This window comes from Lolium rigidum, chromosome 4, assembly GCF_022539505.1.
Source record: "Lolium rigidum isolate FL_2022 chromosome 4, APGP_CSIRO_Lrig_0.1, whole genome shotgun sequence".
Lineage (NCBI taxonomy): Eukaryota > Viridiplantae > Streptophyta > Magnoliopsida > Poales > Poaceae > Lolium > Lolium rigidum.
In genome coordinates, this window is record NC_061511.1 from 33,865,998 (window position 1) to 33,891,846 (window position 25,849).

The 25,849-nt window shown below is 45.9% G+C and overlaps 1 protein-coding gene across 1 annotated transcript; it reads right to left on the reverse strand.

The window, feature by feature from the left end:
• Window positions 1–11,766: 11,766 nt before the first annotated feature.
• On the reverse strand, window positions 11,767–12,388 carry LOC124707919 (cell wall / vacuolar inhibitor of fructosidase 2-like). The gene has a single exon (XM_047239605.1). It carries the CDS (start codon window positions 12,386–12,388, stop codon window positions 11,849–11,851), a length of 540 nt encoding a protein of 179 aa, XP_047095561.1. The 3' UTR covers window positions 11,767–11,848.
• Between the last annotated feature and the right edge of the window lie 13,461 nt (window positions 12,389–25,849).

Consider the following 25,849-nt stretch of genomic DNA (forward strand, 5'->3'; position numbering starts at 1 on the left):
TGGATGGATTCCTTTGTTCCATTATCTTCCAGTAGCTTTGAGCAATGTCCAGAAGTGTTAAGAATGATTGTGTCACCTCTGAACATGTAAATTTTTGATTATGCACTAACCCTCTAATGAGTTTGTTTTGAGTTTGGTGTGGAGGAAGTTTTCAAGGGTCAAGAGAGGAGGATGATACAATATGATCAAGGAGAGTGAAAGCTCTAAGCTTGGGGATGCCCCGGTGGTTCACCCCTGCATATTTTAAGAAGACTCAAGCGTCTAAGCTTGGGTATGCCCAAGGCATCCCCTTCTTCATCGACAACATTATCAGGTTCCTCCCCTGAAACTATATTTGTATTCCATCACATCTTATGTGCTTTGCTTGGAGCGTCGGTTTGTTTTTGTTTTTGTTTTGTTTGAATAAAATGGATCCTAGCATTCATTGTGTGGGAGAGAGACACGCTCCGCTGTTGCATATGGACAAGTATGTCCTTAGGCTTTACTCATAGTATTCATGGCGAAGGTTGAATATTCTTCGTTAAATTGTTATATGGTTGGAATTGGGAAATGCTACATGTAGTAATTCTAAAATGTCTTGAATAATTTGACTTGGCAATTGTTGTGCTCATGTTTAAGCTCTTGCATCATATACTTTGCACCTATTAATGAAGAAACACCTAGAGCTTGCTAAATTTGGTTTTCATATTTGGTCTCTCTAAAGTCTAGATAATTTCTAGTATTGAGTTTTGAACAACAAGGAAGACGGTGTAGAGTCTTATAATGTTTACAATATGTCTTTTATGTGAGTTTTGCTGCACCGGTTCATCCTTGTGTTTGTTTCAAATAACCTTGCTAGCCTAAACCTTGTATCGAGAGGGAATACTTCTCATGCATCCAAAATCCTTGAGCCAACCACTATGCCATTTGTGTCCACCATACCTACCTACTACATGGTATTTCTTCGCCATTCCAAAGTAAATTGCTTGAGTGCTACCTTTAAACAATTCAAAATTTATTACCTCTGATTTGTGTCAATGTTTTATAGCTCATGAGGAAGTATGTGGTGTTTATCTTTCAATCTAGTTGGGCAACTTTCACCAATGGACTAGTGGCTTCATCCGCTTATCCAATAATTTTGCAAAAAGAGCTGGCAATGGGATTCCCAGTCCCAAATTAATTAACCAAAATAGACACTCCTCCATGGTATGTGATTGTTGGACGGCACCCGAAGGATTCGGTTAGCCATGGCTTGAGAAAGCAAAGGTGGGGAGGAGTGTCATCGTCATCTAAATAAAACTAAAATAAAAAGGCACTCCTTCATGGTATGAGATTGTTGGCAGGCGCCCGAGGATTCGGTTAGCCATGGTTTGTGAAAGAAAGGTTGGAAGGAGTGCCACCCAAAAATAAAATAAAATGGGAGCCGCTCTTTGAAGGTTTGTCTGGCAAGGGGGTTAGAGTGCCCACTACCATTCGTTGACAACAACAAACACCTCTCAAAATTTTACTTTTATGCTCTCTTTATGTTTTCAAAACCAAAGCTCTAGCACAAATATAGCAATCAATGCTTCCATCCGCGAAGGGCCATTCTTTTACCTTTTATGTTGAGTCAGTTCACCTATCTCTCTCCACCTCAAGAAGCAAACACTTGTGTGAACTGTGCATTGATTCCTACATACTTGCATATTGCACTTGTTATATTACTTTGCATTGACAACTATCCATGAGATATACATGTTATAAGTTGAAAGCAACCGCTGAAACTTAATCTTCCTTTGTGTTGCTTCAATACCTTTACTTTGATTTATTGCTTTATGAGTTAACTCTTATGCAAGACTTATTGATGCTTGTCTTGAAAGTACTATTCATGAAAAGTCTTTGCTTTATGATTCATTTGTTTACTCATGTCATTACCATTGTTTTGATCGCTGCATTCATTACATGTGTTTACAATAGTATGATCAAGGTTATGATGGCATGTCACTCCAGAAATTATCTTTGTTATCGTTTACCTGCTCGGGACGAGCAGGAACTAAGCTTGGGGATGCTGATACGTCTCCGACGTATCGATAATTTCTTATGTTCCATGCCACATTATTGATGATATCTACATGTTTTATGCACACTTTATGTCATTATTATGCGTTTTCCGGAACTAACCTATTGACGAGATGCCGAAGTGCCAGTTCTCGTTTTCTCGCTGTTTTTGGTTTCAGAAATCCTAGTAAGGAAATATTCTCGGAATTGGACGAAATCAACGCCCAGGTTCCTATTTTTGCACGAAGCTTCCAGAAGACCGGAGGGGAGACGAAGTGGGGCCACGGGGCGCCGACACAGTAAGGCGGCGCGGCCAAGGGGGGCCCGCGCCGCCCTAGTGTGTGGCCCCCCTGTCAGGCCTCCGACTCCGCCCTTCCGCCTACTTAAAGCCTCCGTGGCGAAAACCCTACCACGTTCGACGAAACCAGAGAAAACCTTCCAGAGCCGCCGCCATCGCGAAGCCAAGATCTGGGGGACAGGAGTCTCTATTCCGGCACGCCGCCGGGACGGGGAAGTGCCCCCGGAAGGCTTCTCCATCGACACCACCGCCATCTCCATCAACGCTGCTGTCTCCCATGAGGAGGGAGTAGTTCTCCATCGAGGCTCGGGGCTGCACCGGTAGCTATGTGGTTAATCTCTCTCCTATGTGCTTCAATACAATAATCTCATGAGCTGCCTTACATGATTGAGATTCATATGATGATGCTTGTAATCTAGATGTCATTATGCTAGTCAAGTGGGTTTTACTTATGTGATCTCCGGAGACTCCTTGTCCCACGTGTGTAAAGGTGACAGTGTGTGCACCGTGTGGGTCTCTTAGGCTATATTTCACAGAATACTTATTCACCGTTATGAATGGCATAGTGAAGTGCTTATTTATATCTCTTTATGATTGCAATGTGTTTTGTATCACAATTTATCTGCGTGCTACTCTAGTGATGTTATTAAAGTAGTTTATTCCTCCCGCACGGTGTAATGGTGACGAGTGTGTGCATCGTGTAGTACTTGGTGTAGGCTATGATTGTGATCTCTTGTAGATTATGAAGTTAACTATTGCTATGATAGTATTGATGTGATCTATTCCTCCTTTCGTAGTGTGAAGGTGACAGTGTGCATGCTATGTTAGTACTTGGTTTGGTTATGTTGATCTGTCATGCACTCTAAGGTTATTTAAACATGAACATTGAATATTGTGGAGCTTGTTAACTCCGGCATTGAGGGTTCGTGTAATCCTACACGGTTAGTGGTGTTCATCATCCAACAAGAGGGTGTAGAGTCTAGCATCTATCTATTTATTCTGTTATGTGATCAATGTTGAGAGTGTCCACTAGTGAAAGTATGATCCCTAGGCCTTGTTCCTAAATATCGCTATCGCTGCTTGTTTACTGTTTTACTGCATCTATACTTCCTGCAATATTACCACCATCAACCACACACCAGTCCTGGACAGCAAAGCACTTTTCTGGTGCCGTTGCTACTGCTCGCATTTATTCATACCACCTGATATTTCACTATCTCTTCGCCGAACTAGTGCACCTATTAGGTGTGTTGGGGACACAAGAGACTTCTTGCTTTGTGGTTGCATGGTTGCATGAGAGGGATATCTTTGACCTCTTCCTCCCTGAGTTCGATAAACCTTGGGTGATCCACTTAAGGGAAACTTGCTGCTGTTCTACAAACCTCTGCTCTTGGAGGCCCAACACTGTCTACAAGAATATAAGCTCCCGTAGACATCACACGTCATTAATTTATTTGCTATAAGCTTTCGATACATAGTTACCTAGTCCTTTCGACCATGAGATCATGGAAATCACTTATACCGGAAAGGTACTTTGATTACATCAAACGCCACTGCGTAAATGGGTGGTTATAAAGGTGGGATTAATTATCCGGAAAGTATGAGTTGAGGCATATGGATCAACAGTGGGATTTGTCCATCCCGATGACGGATAGATATACTCTGGGCCCTCTCGGTGCATATGAATAAGTTCATAAGAGACCACATACCACGGTACGAGTAAAGAGTACTTGTCCGGAGACGAGGTTGAACAAGGTATAGAGTGATACCGATGATCAAACCTCGGACAAGTAAAATATCGCGTGACAAAGGGAATTGGTATCGTATGTGAATGGTTCATTCGATCACTAAGTCATCGTTGAATGTGTGGGAGCCATTATGGATCTCTAGATCCCGCTATTGGTTATTGGTCGGAGAGAGTTCTCACCCATGTCCACATAGTTCACGAACTGTAGGGTGACACACTTAAGGTTTGATGTTGTAATAGTAGAACTTGAATATGGAATGGAGTTCGAAGTATTGTTCAAAGTCGATGGGATCCCGAACATCACGAGGAGTTCCGGAATGGTCCGGAGAATAAGATTCATATATAGGAAGTCATATTCCAAGTTTGGAAATGATCCGGTGCATTTATGGAAGGTTCTAGAAGGTTCTAGAAAAGTCCGGAAGAAATCACTAAGGAAGGAAGAGTCCCGGAGGGACTCCACCTCCCCATGGCCGGCCAACCCTAGAGTGGGGAGTCCAAGGTGGACTCCACCAAGGGGGCCGGCCACCCCCCTTCATGGAAGGGTGGGAATCCCACTTGGGTGGGAGTCCCACCTTGGATAGGTTTCCCTACTACATGGAAAGTTCTTGAGTTGGGGTCTTATTCGAAGACTTGTAGTCCAACACTTGGGGTTCCACCTATATAATGAGGGGCATAGGGGAGGGGGCCGACCACCACAAAAAGCCACAAGCTGGCCGCACCCCTTGAGGCCGGCCACCCCCTCTCCCAAACCCTAGCCGCCCCCTCTCTCCTCCACCTCTCCCGCACGCTAAGCGAAGCTCCACCGGAGATCTCCATCGCCACCGCCACCACGCCGTCGTGCTGCCGGAGTCAAGGAGGAGCTACTACTTCATCTGCCCGCTGGAACGGGGAGAAGGACGTCATCTTCATCAACACCGAACGTGTGACCGAGTACGGAGGTGCTGCCCGATTGTAGCACCGTCAAGATCTTCTACGCGCTTTTGAAAGCAGCAAGTGATCGTCTACCGCAGCAACAAGAGCCTCATCTTGTAGGCCTTGGAAATCTTCAAGGGTGAGTCGCGATCATCTCCTCGTTGCTCCCATCTTCTAGATTGCATCTTGGCTTGGTTTGCGTTCTCGCGGTAGGAAATTTTTTGTTTTCTATGCAACGTATCCCTACATTTGCGTGAGAAGTGGGCTGCGGTGTACCGCAATGATTAATTTTCCGCTGACATGACCTCAACACAAAGAAGCGAAGGTATGAACAATGTATTCAAAAAACAATTTCGCAAGAAGCTCTGTCTTTTAGAGCTCGTAGTAGAATATGAGAAGTGTGCTGCTAGCCTTCGTGAAAATGAACTAGATGCGGATTTCAAGTCATGGAAGTCTAAACCGGTCCCTTTTGTAAGAAATTTACCTATGTTGAAGACTGCTGCTGAGTCATATACAAGGAGGATTTATAGTGATTTTGAGGAGGAGTTCAAACAACAACATTCAGTCAAGTGCGAAATTGTTTCCACAGTTGGAACAATCAGAACATATAAGGTTATGGCGATGCAACTTGAGGATGACGCACTAGTTACCTTCAACCATGAGAATGTGACCATATCATGTTCCTGTAGAAAGTACGAATCCAAAGGTATGCAATCAGATTTTGACAATTTTTTAGTATATGATAATATTTCATAACATGTGTGTATTTATGTCATAGGTCTGTTATGCAAGCATGCACTCCGAGTGTTCAAGATCAATGAGGTTATCACTTTGCCATCACAATATATACTGCACAGATGGACAAAATATGCAAAAAGAGGTTATTCTTCGAATAACCCCGACAATCCTCAAGAAACTTTACAAACACGTGCTGCTCGGATTTCTCGGAAAGCAACCGCTGTTGCACTTAAGTGCTCTGTTTCAGAAGAGCTACTTGTAGAATTAGAGAAAGCTATAGATATGCTAGATCTAGAAGCAGATGAATCACTAAGCCAAAGAGGACCTGCCAAACCTGAAAGTGTTGCTATGAATTCAAATGTGTGCAGTGAAAATTTAACCAACGCAAACATATCATTTAAAGTTCTCCAAGCAATAAAAGGTCCAATGGTAAAGAGAGCAAAATATGCACTTGAAAAGAAAGGAACAAAGAAGGCAAAGAGTGGAACAAAGAAGCCAAAATCTGGAACAAAAAAAGGTAGTGCTACACTAACTATTCTTTCTCTCACTATTAGACAAGCAGTAAAGTTCGCCTCGTTTATATGGTTCATCAATAGCAGGTGCTGGAAACAAAGTAAAGGCGGATCCTCCGGTCGGAGAAGGCCCTCAACAGTTTACGGTAAGACAAATTACTACCGGTTCTTTAATATGTTTCATGCAATACAACTGTGCCATAATTTTTTGAAATATTTTAATACTTATGATGACACAGGGAACTTTTGACGCAAGTACAACAACTAATATAGAAATTCCACACATCTCAAATAATATGTACCAGGGACAGAGTCCTCTACAGTTTACCGTAAGACAGATGCACGAGGTTTTTAAAATTGTATTCATGTAATTTAACTGTACCACAAGAACTCAAGACAATGTCCTACGAGACATCAATCTTTTCAGGCAGGAGCAGGTTCTAATATTACAATGCCGCACTTCTCTAATAATATGTTTCATGGACAAGGTCCTCTACAATTTACTGTAAGACAAGTTACTAAAGTTTTTCTTACATTTTTATGTAACATAATTTTGCAAGAACAACTGTAAACAATTTACTAACTTTTCATGACACATGAAACTTTTCAGGAAGGAACAAGCTCTAATGTTACAATGCCACACTTTTCTAATAATATGTTTCATGGACAAGGTCCCTTACAATTTGCCGTAAGACAAATTACTCTATTTTTTCTGACATTTTCATGCAACATAATTATAAAACAAACCCTCTGAACAATTTCCTAACTTTTCATTGCACAGGGATCTTTTGAGGCAGGCACAAGTTCTAATAGTACAGTACCACACTTCACAAATACTAATTTTTATGGGGATTCTTCGACCATGTTTTGTCCATTCATCCAAGGAGGATACACTGAACTTGTACTTCAAACTGATCAAGCTTCGGAGGTGCTGCACCCTTCGCGAAGATTGGATTTTGATCAACCTAATCCTGGAGGACAGAAGGAGTAGGCATAGTAGTACCTTTTTCCTTCTTCTGGTCAATGTATAAATGTTAGTTGTACAACCAAAATTTACATAATGTTGCACTCGATCATTATAGTGAGTACTTCTTACCAAACGATGCAGTAGGCTTCCAGTGGTTGCGTTCTCCACCTGCACTCAAGTATGAGCTCAAGCCCATTGACAAATATAGGTCGTGTCAAGAATTCTGAAGTATTAATGGGTACATTCTAGCGGTAGGATTACACTTTTCAGTAAAATATTGCAAATAATCTTATACTTGAGGGGAAAAACCATATGTTCATTCATTCATCAATCCAAATATAGACATATAGCACACAGAACAATTATTCTTTTTGGCGGGAAAAGGGGATTTCATTGATTAGTAATAACAAAGTTTACAGACTTGACAACTAGATCAACTAGATTGTTTGGGACAGACCCCAACCAGAAACTTTTTTTCCTTGAATTTCTAGCTAAAGCAGCTACAAAGTAAGCTGCTGAATTACAATCTTCCTCGAAGATGGCAGATAATGTAAAGGGATCATGGATGCTCTGGAGCCCCAGCTGAAAAGCTTTGTCTTCATCTTCAAAGACGTCCTCACACTCAACATTTTTATAGTTGCAAGCCCAAAGAATTTGGCACAAAGAACAAAAGCAGTGTAGCATGAGTGCAACCGAGGGAACCTTGCTAGCAATCCAGCATTCTAGTGCCAAGAATTTTTTATACATCGAAGATCAAATCTTTGCTAGCTGAATGTGAGGAAGTCTAAAATAATTGAACAAGTTCACTGCGGTAATCCCAGACCTACGGAAATATTCATACGGAAAGACCTTACGGACGGACGTGGATTGAATTGGTTGGTGCAAATCGCTGCCCCTCCCGTGATTCTAGGAGCTGAAACCCCTGGTTGCTTTCCACATCAGTCCGTAACATTGATTTTGCAATCCTGCGTAACAGAACACCAAATTTCAGCTAAAAATTATAGGAGAAAATAGAAGTGGAGAAGAAATTTGTGGAACGGCATGGGCTGGGCTTAGAGCATCTCCAGCCGCGTCTCCCAAAGCGTTCCCCAAAGGGATTTGGGGCGCGCCGGATAAAAAAACCGTTCCAGCCGCGTTCCCCAAAGCCCATTTTTGTCCGGCGCGCCCCCATACGGTGTCCGGCGCCCCGAGCCCGTCCCCGTCCCACAGGGGACGCACCGGGGACGCCGGACACAACGAAAAGCGAGGCGGGGAGTGGCGGGGCTGACTCGTCAGCGGCACAATAAATTTTTAACCTAACCGTCGCCTACCTCGCGACGGAAGTTATTGGCGGTGCAGTTCCCGCAGCGACGCAGCGACGCGTCCCATCGCGCCTAGCTCTGCGTGTCGGCGTTAATGCGCGCCACCGCTCCCCCGCCTCCCTCCGGCCTATAAAAGGGCCGCCTCTCATCGTCCCTCTCACACACAAACCCTAGCGCCTCTCTCCCAAACCCTAGCCGCCACCATCTGAACAAGACTCGACGCTATGTCCGGTAGAGGCGGAGGCCGACCTCGCGGCCGTGGTCGTTGTCGTGGTCGTGGCCGCGGCAGAGCTGAACGCTCGTCGTCGCCTTCCACGCCGCCGGCTTCATCATCGTCGGAGATGGACGTGGAGCCGGACGTGCGGTTCGAGTTCGTCCTCGTCCTCAAGGGCGATCCGTGCGGCATCCAGAGGCTGCCGGACTCCTTCGCCGACTACGTCGCCGGCGATGATCGCCCGCGCACGATGCATCTGCGGGAGGCTGCGTGCGGCTACTACCGGTGGATCGTCGACGTGATCTACGACGCGCGCGACAAGATGTACCTCAACATCGGTTGGGAGAAGTTCGCGCGGCACCACAGCTTCCAAGCCGGCTTCATCCTCCTGTTCTCCTACTTCGGCGATAGGGACATGAGCGTCAAGGTCTTCGACGAGACGCGGTGCCGCCGGGACTACCAGGGCGACAGCACCGACGAGGAGGACGACTGAGTGTTCTTTCTTCGCAGCGAACACGTGCACGGAGGTTTACGGATGTTCGCCTCCTCGGTAGAACCAACAAGGGCACCATCCCCCGCTGGATTTTCCAGTTTAGGTGACTCGGGTGTGCCCTCGAGTGTTCTTTCTTAGCAGCGAACATAGGAAACCTTCGATGCACGGCCTAGTTAGGTTTAGTTTCTTTGCAAAATTTTATATTTGTGTCCACGACGGTTCAAACTATGTATTAGTTTGTGGAAAACCATGTGCCTAACTGTGTTTTCGTGTAAACCATGTTCCAAATTATGTATTAGTTTGTGGAAATTGAAATAAAAAAATCAAAAAAAGTATTTTAAATGTTTGGGGGCGGCGTTTGGGGGACGCGGCTGGGGAGCGACGTCCCACAAAGGCGACACGAACAAAACACGTCCCCCAAACGCTCAATCCGGCGCGATTTGGGGGACGCTTTGGGGGACGCGGCTGGAGATGCTCTTAGTTCCTTCACTTGAATCGGGCGCACGCCGGCGCCCGAGCTTCCGCGAGAAGCAGCAAAGCCGCGGCGAGGTGGCTTGCAAGCAGAAGGCGACGGTGAGGAATCGGGCGCTTGCTGGTCCATCGCTTTCGCGAGATGCAGTACAGCAAGCTGGGGCAGGTCGTGAGCGGAAATCCGCGGCGATGAGGCGGACGGTCGCTGGCGCCAGCGCGTCTGTGAGATGTGGCTGGTGAGCGATGCGGTTGATGATCTTGACTACTGTGTACAGCACTACGACTCCCAGGTACAGCACAGATACGTATCTACTAATGAGGGGATTCTAGGCAGCTTTGAGATGTGCGCGGAGGGTGACGTGTCACAATCTAAAGAAGGGTCCTAGAAGAGGCAGTGTGCGGCCCGTTCCCAGCAATTTTTTTCCTCATTTATCATCATCCGCTCGAGCAAGAAAGAAAAGTGTAGAGCGGCCCTGCTAAGAGTATCTCTAGTAGAGCCCGTAAAAATGCAAACTGAAAAAGTCGAGTTCAGTCTTCCGAAAATATGTTTACGGGTCGCAAAACGATTGGCGCGGAACAGACCCTGTAAACTAAAACTGAAAAAGGGAATATTCGAAAATCATCTTTTTCTTCACAAGATCTGTCATTATCTTCTTCACAAGAAATTCGCACGGCGCCGCGGGATCGATGGCTGGAGATAAGGCTGAGCAATTCCTTGACAGATGTTGCTAATTATTTTCCAGCTAGCCATCCGCCCATCATAGGATAGCCATCCGCCCTTGTATGCTAGCAATCCGCCCTGCATAGAAGCTAGATAAGGCTGAGCGATTTCTTCATATACGCACGCACGCGTACGCAGGGACAGATGCTGCGGCTTGCATGCACTGCGCAAGAGAGAAAATAAGAGTGGCCGACCGCGCATGCGTCCGCGATGCTGCTGTTTGCGTGCACTGGGTCGCTCGCCGAAATTAGTCTATATCGAGAAGATTCGCCGAAAATTGATATAGACACTCTTGGAATTGGAGCAGGCTATCAAGATGTTTGACTGGCGGTTCACGATTTTAGGAAACCAGCGAGAAATCGATGGCTGGAGGCGGTCGTACGGACAGCGGCGCTAGATAAGTGGTGCGAAATCCGTTCAGTTTTAGGTCTGTAAACGTTTTTCAGTCTGTATTAATAGGGGCCGAGTCTGAAATTTTTCGGGCCCCTGAAAAAGTTTTTCGGGCCGGACAGCGAGTTTGGTCTCTGTTCTGCGCCACTTTCAACCCGAACCCGTAAATCGGCCGGAAAAATACGGTTCCGACGTGTTTTACGGGCTCTGTTAGAGGGGGAAGACTTAGGTAGGATCAGATCTTAGATAGGATCTATGAGATTAATTTTTTGCAGAGACAAAACATGTTCAAAAATTCTGAAAAAAAATGAGAACACACATCTATGTTATATATGCAATGCCAAAAATTTGCAACTTCAAATTCGATATACACTCAGAGAGACAAAAAAGATAAATCTAGATGTGAATAGTGTGAAATACTATTTAACCAGATCTGACACTATTCACAACAGAATTTGTCTTTTTTGTTTCGCCAAGTGTAGATTAGATTTTGAGCTGAAATTTTTTGGAGTTGTAGATACAACCTATATGCATGTTGCTAATTATTTTCAGATTTTTTCGCATAGCCAAAGTATGATTTCTCTAAATTGATCCTACGATCCTCACTAATGGGGAGATTCTATACAAGTCTCTCCCTCTGTTAGAGTTGCTCTAAGAGAAGAAAAAGGGCCTCTAAGAGAAGAAAAAGGGCCTGGCCTCTAGTGCTCACGTTCCTCCGGCCTTCTACTAGCGATCTTCCACAATCTTCTATCCATGCAACACTGGAATTTAGCTTCAAGACACGTGGGTCTGTAGACCGCTCTTTTTGCCTCTGTGACCTGAAAAGCTCCGCGCTGCGTGTGCGTCTGCGTCTAGTTGGACTTGAAACTTGTCAAGTTCTGAAGCAGTAATGATGGCCGCTCTCATTCACGGGAAGCACGAAGGAGACAGCTAAATCTCAATATTACGAACATGAAATTAATGGCACAAAGCAATCAAATCACGCATTCAATTACTGTTTTTATTTTCATAGATCTATCGATCTATCTAACACAGGTCACACGGCAAGATCCACAGGTATCCTGCTTGCTACAAGTACAACAAGAAAAAGATCACCATGGCCACGACGGTGAGGTGCTCGGCGTCGGCGTTCACCTTGCGTAGAGGCGAACCCTCCTTATCCGCGGCCACGACCGCGGCGGTGCAGTCGGTGGAGGCCCTCCTGGCGGCGACCATGTTGTCCTCGTATGCCCGCTTCTGCCCCGTGGCCAGCGCGTGGACGGCGCTATGCATCGCGTTGAGCGCCTCGGTGTACCGCTCACGGCACGTGGCCAGCGCAGCCTGCTGGCCGTCCGTCCAGCCGCCGTGCCGCTGCAGGTCCTTGATCGTGGCCACCGCCGCCGTGTAGTTGACCAGCGTCAGGTTCGTGGCGATCACGGCCAGCCCGCGTGTGTCGGCGGTGGCGCTCCCCGGTGCCGCCTGGAGCGTGGTCACGCAGACGGCCTCTAGTTCCTTGCGGAGCGATATGTTTTCCACCTTCGCGCACGTCTCCTCCACGATGGAGGCGAGGGCTACATGGGAGACGACAAGGAGCACTAGGAGGATGGGGATGACAAGCCTCGCTGCCATTTTGGGTGTCTCGTTTGGGGAGAATGGAGAGGAGGCAAATCTTGAGGCTTTTGGTGGGTTTATGTAGTAAGATCCAGTGGGCAAATCGTGAGGCTTTAATTTGGTGGGTCTATGTAGTAAGATGAGGCAAATCTTGAGGCATAAATGGGAGATCAAATTTTGTGATACGCTGGTCAAATGGATTTTCTTTATGAAGTGACAATGGGAGATGAAATTTGTTGTGATAGGTGTATTTGCGCCATAAATGGATTTTCTTAATGAAGACGAACGAGTCTTGGTCATACTTTAGTATGCTAGCAATAAACAAAAGAAGTGTTTTGCGGCATATCTTTTTCAATTATATTATTCACCATAAACGTACAGCTTCCAATGCGGGAATTAAGACACATAAACGTTACCTCCTTCCTGAAATATAAACATTTATGGAAAGCTAAAAATACTTATATTTTAGAAGGGACTTAATACTGTTCAATGTTTAAATTAACAATGCAGAGCAGATTCTGGACTTTGGACCGCTTGCCCATCCAAGGTGGCCTCGCCGGCCTATGAGCCAGCTGTGCTAAATTGCCAACCACAGGAATCAGACACATTATCTTTGGATCTTCGTAATGAATGCACAGCTAATGGTAAGATAAGAAGACAAAAGGCAAAAGTAAATATACGCCTTTATCATGAAATAATTTTGACATAATTGGCCATAAATGTACTACTATCCAATGTAGTACTATGAGTTTGAAATGTAAAAGTGCATCGAATATATGATGTATTTTAAGGCACCTAGAAATTATTTTAGAACATCAAACACTTTTTGTCATAGCAGATGATGTAAAATAGAGCACACTTCCATCGCAGATGATGTAAAATAGGGTACCACACAAGAATCAACATATCAACTTTAAGTTTGCAAGATCACCATGAACATATCTACACGATTAAAATTTATTTATGCATGCATAATTTCGACATGTTGAGATAGAGCTTATTACACCAAGCATTTCGACCTATTGTTTTGTATTTCTCATAATGCTTACAATCTTCACGGAGAATTCAATTTTACTGGGTCCATGTCGGAGACAGAGGGGTTCAAATCTATTGGACGCAATCTTATTTCTACCAATTCTTTAAATAACTATAGTAAAAACTAAGAAAACTTTTTTGCTGACCTACAGTTCTCCTTAAACTTCTGTGCTTCGTCAGCATGGCTGGCTGCTCTCCTAACAACCAACCCTACAACAAAGGAGGGCAAAGAGGGTCTACGCGAGCTAGCATGTTGGATGTTGACGACTAATGGGCACCAAATAGGGGCTGCGCCATTTGTTATTGACCACTGGACTGATGCAGGCAATGATGCCGAGCGGTGGCAAACGATGGTGTTTTGTGCGGGGAGGCTGCCGAGCGAGAGGGAGATGGAGAGGGGTCCATGGACTAGAGACTTGCCACATTTTCAATGGAGGGGTTTGTGTGGCTAGAGATGACCGGACGGTGTTGGAAGGACTTCGAATATGTGAGGTTGATTGGCTCGATTGTGAGCTTCCCAACAAGCTTGTGTCAGTGGAGAGGTGGTGGAGCTTCGCTGATGCTCAAAGGATCTCGGTCAGGCCTAGCATAGCGGCACGAAATGATGTGGTAACTTTGGTTTCACGTGCACGGGAGAAGAATGGGGGAGAGGGTATTGAGTGTGGCGACTAGGGTTACGCGCCGCATCATCTTTTTTGCGGCAGAAGAATGGGGGAGAGGGTATTGGTCTTTCATGAAACATCGGAGCGCCGCTTCGGCACCCTCCTTGACCTTGTTGCTGTCTATACACACCTACGACCCAGGTCTGGTCTGATGTGCTGATCCCCTCCCTCTCACCTCAACTCTTCTACAGGGCGACCCTCGAGCCTGCAGTCATTTTCTTTTTCGAGCGTCTGAGCCTGCGGTTGGAAACCGATGCAAAAATAAATCAATCAATTAATCCACCGACATCGCCTCGAATCCAAATCCGAATACGAACAAGCGAAATAAACACATGTACTCACGTCCAACTCCAAGTGCCACTGGTGGAAAAAGGGGCTTTGGTCGCGGTTGGCAACTGCCATTAGTCGCGGTGGCGCAACCGCGACCAAAGTAGCGCGACTAAAGCCCCCCCCCCCTTTAGTCGCGGTTCCTTACGAACCGCGACTAAAGGCCCGTCCACGTGGGCCGCGAGGCGGCGCCGGGGCGGAGGACCTTTAGTCGCGGTTCTTCCGGCCAACCGCGACTAAAGGCCTCCGCGAGGTTTAGGGTTTAGCCCCCCTCCCCCTAAATCTGGTTTCTTTTTAATTTGTATTATTTTATTTCTTTTGGGTTTTAATTTTGAAGGAGTTTCACATATTCTACGGTACTGTATACATACATGCATATGAATGTACAATTTCAAACAAATTTGAAATTAGAACCAAAAAGAATTCAAGAGGAATATACAATATATATTCAATATCGGATGACCATATACAATATATATTCAATATCGGATGACCATATACAATTTTGAACAAGTTAGTTACAAATTCTGGTGCATATAAAGTTCTACGTCATCGTAATAGTGTTCTCCTCTAGGATCGATGACTTCCCTCGCCAACCATCCAGCTAGTTCCTCTTGAAGTGGTCGGAAGCGAGCTTCGGACTAAGCGTCTTCCGGAGGTTATTCCTCATGATGTTGTTCTCACACTTCCGGTCCCGCTCATTGCGGTATCTCCGGATCCTCTCACAAACATAGTATCCACATAGATTGGTCCCCGGTGGCTGAATATCCCCGGTCGTCCGCACTGCCATTTTAAAATGTAGCTCTTTTTTGAATTCACCGACCTTGGTATCTACGAACCGTCTCCAAACCCTACGAGGCAAAGAAAATTAAATAAACAAGAGAGTTATTAATTAGTTACTTGATATTAGGAAATGATGAACGAAATAGGCCGATCGATATAGAGCGCAAATGAATGAAAATAATTACTTTTGCATCATTTTTCTCATGTCGCCCCAAAGCGCCGGATCCATATTCGGAGAGTCGTGGACGAGAAGCGAGGAGGTCCGAACTTTAATTACCATAAGAATCCGGTGGAACCTGCGGACACGATACATGCACGGTCATGCATAACTCATCGATTAGCCACATACCATGCATGGAGTAAACAAAAGAGAATGTGCTCAAGACAGAAACACTCACCCAAAATGGTAAGGAAATAGAATATCACTTTTCTGTTGCTGTTTTCTAATAAACCGCCACGGGTCATCCTCCACGTCGGCGGGGTGGTGTTCTAACACATATGAATTAACGATGTGTGGGTCAATGAACCCAACATCATGGATGTTCCTTATTCGCATTTCCCGCTTCTTCATTACGCATAATAGCGTACACAACAAGATAGTTAGGACTATATATATATATATATATATATATATATATATATATATATATATATATATATATATATATATATATATAGTGCAGGCAATGAACGAGATGGGGTAGAAATTAATAAATCACTTACGAACGTAGCAACCGATGATAGATTTGTCGAGGTCGCGCAGATTGAACAAGTTGGAACAATTCACCCGGATGAATTTGTACCGAGTAACGTTTGAAGTGATGCTCATATCTAACTTCCGCATAGATATAGTCTTTGGCGTTTTTATGTTTTATGTAACCCTTGTACCAATTTAGCGAGACCTTTCATTTGTCGAGGTAGATCCTCTTCTGCGCAGGCTCGATGAGAGGGCCATTCTTCACATATGTAAATACTACGTCCTTCATTGGCGCCTCATCAAGGCCTAACGAGTGCACGAAGAGTGATACCTAAGTCGGCCGCTTGTTCTCCGGCACTCGTTACGGTCAATCCATGTGCTGCCGCAGCTGCTATGATATCGGGGGCATCCGGACCGGCGGCTTGCACTATGAGCGGGGCGATCGATTGTTTACTTTGTTCCCCGAGCTGGGCAACTTCTTTCCCCCTTTCTAATTTTGTCTCGGCCTCGTCCTCCAAGGCTTTCTTCTCCGCCAACTCTTGGTTCCTCTTGAACGCGAGTGCTTGCCTACGAAGTTCACGTAAATAGTCGTCGAGCAGATTCTTCGCGGCTTGGGACGGTGTGTTCAAAAATGACTTAGCCCATTGCTTTTGCTTGTCGGAATATACTTGGCTTGGGCTCGCCCTCTCTTTTCTTCTTGCACTCCTCCTTCCATTTCTCATGCTCGAGCAGCCACGGCCGCTGCATTTTCCTCGACACTAAGTTCCCAAGGCCTCGGGATGAGAGGCTTCGATGATGGCTCTGGTATCTTTGTGGTTCTAGGTACATAAGGGTCCGGGTTAATAACCCGGGACTGCTACGCTTCTTCGCCGGAGGTGGATTGGGGGCGGTACCGGTGTCCGATCACCCGCCGGACGAGGACTGGGGGCGGCGTCGGCTGACGTGAATGAGGTGTATTAGGTGAAGCACCACCACCACCACCGCCACCGCCACCGTCACCGCCACTGCCACCGCCACCGTCACCGCCACCGCCACCACCACCACCGTACGGGGGTGGACTTGTTGGCGCCTCGCCTGGAAACTTGATAAATTTCTTCTGCCATAGAATGAACTGGCGCTTGACATCTCCAAGTCTTTTCACCCCTTCGGGTGTAGCAATGTCAATGTCCGGGTCCTCAAACCCTTGGACTATCTCCTCCACCGTGACACGAGCATAGCCATCTTGAATGGGGTTGTTGTGGTGGAGTGCTCCAGGTGGTAAAGCACTGCCGATGGCTACCTTCATGGACATGTTCCCGATAGGATAATACATATGACATGCTTTCATCTCCTTTATATCGTCCACGGGGTAGCGAGGAGGCTCCGGTGCAGTAATTTCGACCACCAGAGGCTCCGGTGCAGTAATTTCTATCGTCGGTGCACCAGCCGGTGAGGCCTCCGTGGAAGCCACGCTGCTTCTTCTCCGCTGCTGGCTTCCGAGATCCATTGGATGATCTTCATGCTGCGCCCGAGCTGCCTCTCTTTCGGCTACTAGTACACTCACGGTTTTCTTCATCACATCCATTTCCGTTACCAACTGCGCCACAACATCTTTTTCCCGATCCATCTTTCTCTTACGGCTTACGTAACCGTACGGGTCATCGTTACGGGGAACCCTATTTTCCACGGAATGTGCCCCATGCCTCGTACACGTCCTCCGTGTTCAGGATTCCCGAGGGCTTTTGTCAGGGCGTCGTTCTCTCTGTTGAACTTGATCTTCCCCTCTTGAGCATCCCTCATTGCCTCAATAAGCTTTTCGGTGGGTTTAATTATTTTACCCCGGTAAACACACTCCCCTGTCTCCGGGTTCGGCGATCCCCCATGCCCGTACCACCAGCTTTTGGCCCTTGGGTCCCATCCCTCCGTACCGGACGGATTCCTCGCGCCCTCGGCTCGTTCTCCATCTTCTCCCACCTAGGCTGCCAAAAGCGATACCCTCCTGGCCCCATTTTATGATTGTACTCCTTCTTGGCCGCATTTTCCTTATTTTTTTCGATAGTTCAAGGAACTGCTCCGATTTCTTTTGCTTCACAAAATCTGGCCAATCATGTTGCAGTTTCTCATATTGTCCTTTGAAATCCGGAGTCTTGCCCTGGTTGACAAAGTCATGGGCTAGATTTTGCTTGTATTTCCGGAATGCGTTGGCCATCCTAGAAAGAGCGAACTGTTTGACTAGCTTGCGCCTCTTCTTGTTTTCCGCAATCTTGTTACCCTCCTCATCGTATTTGCGGTATTCCGGAGGTAGAACGAAATGTTCCATAAGCTTTTTGAAGCAATCTTTTTTGTTCTCTTATCGACAAAAGTGAAACCAACACGTGCCTTCTTTGGCTCATTCCACTCCCGGAGGGTGATCGAGACGTTGTCTCTAACAACGGCTCCGCATTGGCCGACAAACTTGGTGGCGTTCTTGCTGGGCTCCGGCGGCCTGCCGGTTGCTTCGTCGACAACATCGATGGTGCATGTTTCTCCTGCTTTCATCGTCTTGGTTGCGCCACGCTTTGACGACGACGTACTCGATTTTTTCGACGATCCGGCCGAGGGCTAAAATAAGAAAGAGAGTCGCGCGCGTTAGTACACACACATTTATTCAAATCAGTTAGTTGTATCACCAGACGCTCAATATGTATATATATATACCTCGGCGCCGGAGGTGGTTGCTACTTCCAATTGAAGATCGTCGTTTATCGACGTTTCTTCGGCATCATCTTGCTGACGGCGCCCTTCATCTTCACCCTCAAGGTTCAGATAAGAAGAGATATCATCTTCTTCTTCTCCGGTCGGCACATATGGAATATCGCCTTTTATGATGCCGAACATATGGTCTTCAGCGTCCGGATCATAGTTGTCCAGAATCGGGTCAGCTCTATCGTCCGCCATATGTCAATCCTGAAAACATGTAGTCAAAACAAATTAATTGTGTATATGCATTATCACATCTCTTCTACATATAAACAGAGAGGGCGACGAGCGGGAGGCGAGAGGGGGGACGCAGTGACCGCGTGACCGAGAGACCGGTGACGGTGGCGAAAGGGCGGTGGCGAAAGGGCGGTGGCGGTGACGCGTATTAGATGTGTATATGCGGACGATCGACCTCGCCTCGCAGTGACCGCGTGACCGAGAGACCGGTGGCAGCGTTGACGGCGTTGGCGACGGTACGGCGGCGTTACAATTTTAGTTCATTTTTTATTAAGTCAAAATTTTAGTTCATTTTTTATTAAGTCAATTTTTATTAAGTCAAAATTTTAGTTCATTTTTATTAAGTCAAAACTTTAGTTCTTTTTAAGTTGGCGACGGTACGGCGGCGTTACATTTTTATGAATAGAGGTAGCGTTGACGGCGTTGACGGCGTTGGCGACGGTACGGCGGCGACACCACGGCGACAACGACGAAGGAACGGCGCCGCGCGCGCGGCGGGGACGAAGAATCGGGCGGGGCGCGCGACGGGACGTACTGGGCAGCGGCGGCGGCGTCACGGCGCGTGTCGAGGCTGGCGGTGGCGGTGGGGAAGGAGGACGTACGGGGAAGAAGTCGACGAGCACGGGATTTTTCATAAATTTGACTTAGTTAAAATTTAGTTCTTTTTTGAGACAAAAATTATAAGTCAATTTTTAGTTTTTTTAAAGTCAAATTTTAGTTTTTTTTACACAATTTTTTTTAAGTCAAATTTGTAGTTCTTTTTTTAAGTCTTTTTGAGACTATTTTTAAGTTGCAATATACTTATTAATACTATTTTTCATTTAAAGTTACAATTTTTAAGTTAAATAAAAATTTGAAGTTACAAATTACTTAAAACTAGCTATTTTTCATTTAAGTTACAATTTGAAAGTTACAAATTTGAAGTTTTAATTTTTAAGTTAAAAAAATCAAAAAAAAAGAGAGGAAGCGCCGGCCAGGGGCGCTCCTCTCTCTGTAGCGGCGGCGCGCGCGAGGAGGTCTGGCCGGCGGCGGCACGCGCGCGCAGGAGGTCTGGCCGGCGGCGGCGCGCGGCGCGGCGCGGTGGCCGGCGACGATCGACACGGCGGTTCGGCGGCGGAGGGCCGGGGTTAATTCGGGCGCGCGCGGAGGAGATCGCGATGACATACGGGCGGGCGCGCGCGGGAGAAGAAGCGGCCGACGGCGGCGACGAGGGCGGCGGTCGGCGAGGACGAGGGCGCGCGGCGGTCGGCGGCGACGAGGGCGGCGGTTCGGCGGAGCAGCCTGGCGGTTCGAGGAAGAAGAGGAAGTTATGCGCGCGCCCGCCGCCCGCGCGGATATTTATAGAAAGGGGCCAACCGCGACTAAAGGGTACCCCTTTAGTCGCGGTTGGCCACACCAACCGCGACTAAAGCCCTTTTTTCGCCCGTTTTTCCGGTTCCCGCGGAAATGACCTTTAGTCGCGGTTGGCCAGGCCAGCCGCGACTAAAGGCCTTTTTCAAAATTATAAATGTGAAAAATACAAATTATATATCAAAAAATTAAGAAAAATAATACTAATTCATTTCAAAATGTTAAAAATACAAATTATATATCAAAAAATTCAGAAAAATAATACTAATTCAATTCAAAATGTTAAAAATACAAATAATATATATCACAAAATTCAGAAAAATAAAACTAATTCATTTCTAAATGTTAAAAATACAAATAATATATCAAAAAATTCAGAAAAATAAAACTTATTCAATTCAAATTCTTAAAAATACAAATAATATATCAAAAAAATCAGAAAAATAAAACTAATTCAATTCATATTCTTAAAAATACAAATAATATATCCAAAAAATCAGAAAAATAAAAAAAATTCAATTCAAATTCTTAAAAATACAAATAATATATCCAAAAAATCAGAAAAATAAAACTAATTCAATTCAAATTCTTAAAAATACAAATAATATATCAAAAAATCAAAAAAATAAAAATAATTCAATTCAAATTCTTAAAAATACAAATAATATATCAAAAAATCAGAAAAATTCTTCCCGCCACTTTCTTCCCGCCACTTTCTTCCCGCCACTTTCTTCCCGCCTCTTTCTTCCCGCCACTTTCTTCCCGCCACTTTCTTCCCGCCTCTTTCTTCCCGCCACTTTCTTCCCGCCTCTTTCTTCCCGCCTCCTGTCTTCCCGCTCCCAATTTTCCCGCCATTTGTCACTACATATAGGTAGCCCGGCTTGGCCAGCATTATCACATCTCTACAATCTCTCATCACTCTCTCATGGCTTCCACCGCACCCACTCTAACCTACCAGCAGGTGGAGGAGCTTTGCGCATCGAACTACCCTTGCCCACCGGGCTACCGCGTCCCTGCCGGCTGGAGCCTAAGCGCCGGCGGCGTGCCGGTCCCTCCCGTCCCTCAGGGTACTGCGCGCCGGGCGGCCATCACGAACCACTACTACCTCGACCTCACGCCGGAGCAGCGGATGAATCCCCGCTGGCATCCCGATAACCGGCATACTTGGGACGCCTTCTTCATCAATCGGCGTGAGAGGGCGCTCGCCGAGTATGAGGAGGACGGTCTGCCTCCCGGAAACTTCCACGAGGCCGGCCGTCGGCTATGGTGGTACGGCCGGACTCTGCGGAGCGTCATGGACTACATCACGGCCGGCGATATCCCCGCCTGCGCTACCCTCGGTTCGAGCCACGAGCGCCGCCCGACGACGGCGACGACGGCGGCGACGACGACGCCGGCAACTTAGAAGGCGACGACTACCGGTACAACGGCGGCGGCTATGAAGACTACGAGTATGCATATTATACGCCTAGGCGGGAGTATGACTAAATCACTCCAAATTTCATGTATGCGGGAGTATGACTTAGTCACTCCAAATTTCCTATATGCGGGAGTATGACTTAGTCACTCCAAATTTCATGTATGCGGGAGTATGACTTAGTCACTCCAAATTTCATGTATCATCGGTGCTATCTCGAGTCAATTGAATCATTCGAAAATGGACACCAAACACATCACGGGTAATATAATTCACATGATTCATTCAACAAAGTTTGGTACAATAAATTATTACACATCATTTCTTCCCTTGTGTCCCTGCTTGCTTACGATTGTGCCGTATCCATGGAGCATCCTCATCATTTAACTTAATGCTTGGGTCGGTGTTCACTTTGAAGGGCGGAATTTCAGCAAACATATTATAATCTTCGACATGTCCGTCTTGTCCTCCACTCCCACGATGTTTCTTTTCCCTGAAAGAACAATGTGGCGCTTTGAATCATCGCATGATGTACTGATCGTTTTCTTATCTTTCCGTTTCCTCGGTTTGCTACTCATGTCCTTCACATAGAAAACCTGAGCGACATCTTTCGCTAGGACGAATGGTTCGTCAAGATAACCAAGATTGTTGAAATCCACCATTGTCATTCCGTATTGCTGGTCCACCTTTACCCCACCTCCTGTTAGCTTGAACCATTTGCACCGGAACAAAGGGACCCTAAAGGAGGGTCCATAGTCAAGTTCCCATATCTCCTCTATGTAACCATAATATGTGACCTTTTGCCCATTCTCGGTTGCTTGCATCAAAGCGGACACCACTTGTTTTGGTTGGTGCTCTTTTTATCTTGGGCGATCGTGTAAAATGTATTCCCATTTATCTCGTACCCTTGGAAAGTCGTTATAGTCGAAGATGGTGTCTTGGCCAACATGTACGGCTGATCTACAACCTTATTGTCACTCATTAAATGTTTTCTCAACCAACTCGCCAAAAGTCTCCATGTGGGCCTTCCTAATCCGGGATTCGGGCTTCCTCGGTGGTTGTCCGAGCGTAAAATATTCTTGTGTTTCTCAAAGTACGGAGCCACCAAGCTGGAATTGCTTTCAACTCGTGTGGTGTGCTTCGACCGGAGAATGGCCGTCCATACATATCATTGATTTCCTTCCGATCGTGCCTTTTCCACTCAGTCTCCCCTCGTCACTAGTAGGAAAAGCCTCATCAGTGGCGCACGAAAATTTGATTCTGTGGCGCACGGGTGGTGCGCCACAGAAACGTCGCCACAAATAATGCTTCGTGGCGCACCCGATTGTGCGCCACAAAATAGGTTTCGTGGCGCACTTGTTCTTAGGTGCGCCACGAGTGCAAGGGTGCGCCACGTGAATTGCTTCTTAGTGCGCCACGAATTTGCTTTGTATTATACACGATTTTGTGCTGCCTGGTATACATATACGGTTTATACACAAACAATACGGATACACAATACGATACACAGGTTATATACGCTAACATTCGGATATAATATAAATATCATGTACATTGCACGAGATATAACATAGACATCATCATCACATTACTTAGAGCCCGATCGATCGAGATACATATATAGTGGCAAGTGTCAAATGTTTTGCATACAACTCTTAATTCATACAAAATTCACAATTTCGAGATACAAAGTAGTCTTCATCCGGTTCCTCCTTTGCTCAGTCATCTCTACCCACCAGGCTCGCTTGCATCGGGGTCCTTCCATCCGGCTCCTACTATGATGAAAATGGAAAGAAAGTGAGACCAACAAGTATCCGATGCACAAGAGAAATGGAATAAATGCCTCATACATTGTTGGTCAACACAAATATTAACATTCAGGGACTGGTGTAAGTGAGACCAAGTCCGATGCACAAGAGATTGATATTTGTGCTATCTTACAAGCTCACTTACGCCGCCCCGCAGTGTACGGTGACCAAACATTTTAATCATCGGCATTTTGAAAATGTCAAAGCAAATGGAATGACAAAATGGAATAAGTGCCTCATACATTGTTGGTCAACACAAATATTAACATTTAGAGATGGCGTCAGTGAGACCAAGTCCGATGCACAAGAGATTGATATTTGTGCTATCTTACCAGGCTCACTTACGCCACCCCAAGTGTACGGTGACCAAACATTTTAATCATCGGCATTTTGAAAATCTCAAAGCAAATGCGGAATGACAAATGGAATAAGTGCCTCATACATTGTTGGTCAACACAAATATTAACATTTAGGGATGGGGTAAGCGAGGCCAGTAGGATGCACAAGAGATTGATATTTGTGCTATCTTTACCGGAGCTCACTTACGCCACCCCAAGTGTACGGTGACCAAACATTTTAATCATCGGCATTTTGAAAATCTCAAAGCAAATGGAATGACAAAATAGAATATGTGCCTCATACATTGTTGGTCAACACAAATACTTTGCGTAAGGGGCCCCTTTCCCCTGGTCGGCGTTCAGTCAACGGGTGCTTGAGCGACACAACAACGCCGATCTCGCATCTCGGCGCGAACCACGCCGGTCCCTCGGCTCCGAAGTGAACGAGTCCTTGATGCAAAGACCGTGCCGGCCTGCCCGACGTATTGCCGGGCCGTGTTGCCGCGCTTCAAGCCGTGTGTCCGCGCCTGCCGTGGCCTTCTTGCCCGGTGAACCAATAGGCTGATCGTTGGAATAGGAAATCGATGACAAGCCGGCCGCAAGATTAAATTGCGATCGGCCGTCATCGGCTTCCTTGTTCCAGCGATTAGTCTATTAGTTCACCGGACAAGAAGGCGAAGAGTGCAGGCGCATGACGGGCGCATGATCGCTGCGGCACGAAGCGCGACAGCAAGGTCGGCATGATGCTAGGGAGGCTGGCAATCAGTCTTGGCATTAAGGACTCGCTCACCGCATCTGGACGGCGAGAGAAGAAAAGTGGTGCTGCGCCGGAGAGGCTATGTCGGCGTTGTTGTCTCACTCAAGGACTCGTTCACGGAACGGCGGCCAGGGAAAGGGGGGCCTGCCTACAAAGTATATTGCGGCGTATAGGTGACCAAACATTCTAATCATCGGCACTAAAATGGAAGAAAGGCCAATGCAATTAAGAAGTAGCTAGTATGAACTAAATGGAATGCCTCATACTTTGTTGGTCGTGAAACAAATATGAACATCCCGAGGATGGCGTTAGTGAGGCCGGGTAGGATGCACAAGAGATTGATATTTGTGCCATCACACCAGGCTCACTAGCGACACCCCGGAGTGTACAGCTGACCGAACATTCTAATCATCTGGCACTAAAATGGAAGAAAGAGCCAAGTGGTATCAACTAAATGGAATGCCTCATACTTTGTTGGTCGAAACAAATATTAACATCCGATAGATGGAGTAAGTGAGGCAGGGTAGGATGCACAAGATATTGATATTTGTGCCATCACACCAAGCCTCACTTGCTCCACCCCGAGTGTACGAGTGATCGACCAACCATCTAATCATCGACAAGTAAATCACTTGGGGTAATGTTAAAATGTTTGTCTCCATATTTGGGAGACATTTTTAATATTGGAGTCTAGCTAATGGAAATCAAGAACTAGTCTTGATCTCCAAATGGTGATTAGAGGGAATTTATTCATCTTAAGCAACATTAGGGACAAATGGGATCATGCAAGGGACTTGGGTCATTTGGATCATAAGGCATCAATTAAGGAGGCAACCGAGGACAAAGGGAAACATTTGATGATCCATTATCATAGGCAACAAAGCGAGCAACTTTTTCCCCTCTAATCTAGCTAGAGTCCTTAAAAGAAATCCATCATAAGCATGGTCAAATACACATATATAGCATGGGGCAGATGCTCCAAAGGGATTATATATTCATCACTTGGTAATTTGGAGAGCAAACAAGCAGTAGCCATATCACTCAATCCAATAATATAGTAATTTGGATCATAAGGCATCAATTAAGGAGGCAACCAGGGGACAAAGGGAAACATTTTATGATCCATTATCATAGGCAACAAAGCAAGCAACTTTTTCCCCTCTAATCTAGCTAGAGTCCTTAAAAGAAATCCATCATAAGCATGGTCAAATACACATATATAGCATGGGGCAGTATGCTCCAAAGGGATTATATATTCATCACTTGGTAATTTGGAGAGCAAACAAGCAAGTAGCCATATCACTCAATCCAATAATATAGTAATTTGGATCATAAGGCATCAATTAAGGA

What these genes read in the sequence shown, in the direction of transcription:
- LOC124707919 (XM_047239605.1), bottom strand. Translation starts at nt 12,388, where the DNA reads ATGGCAGCGAGGCTTGTCATCCCCATCCTCCTAGTGCTCCTTGTCGTC.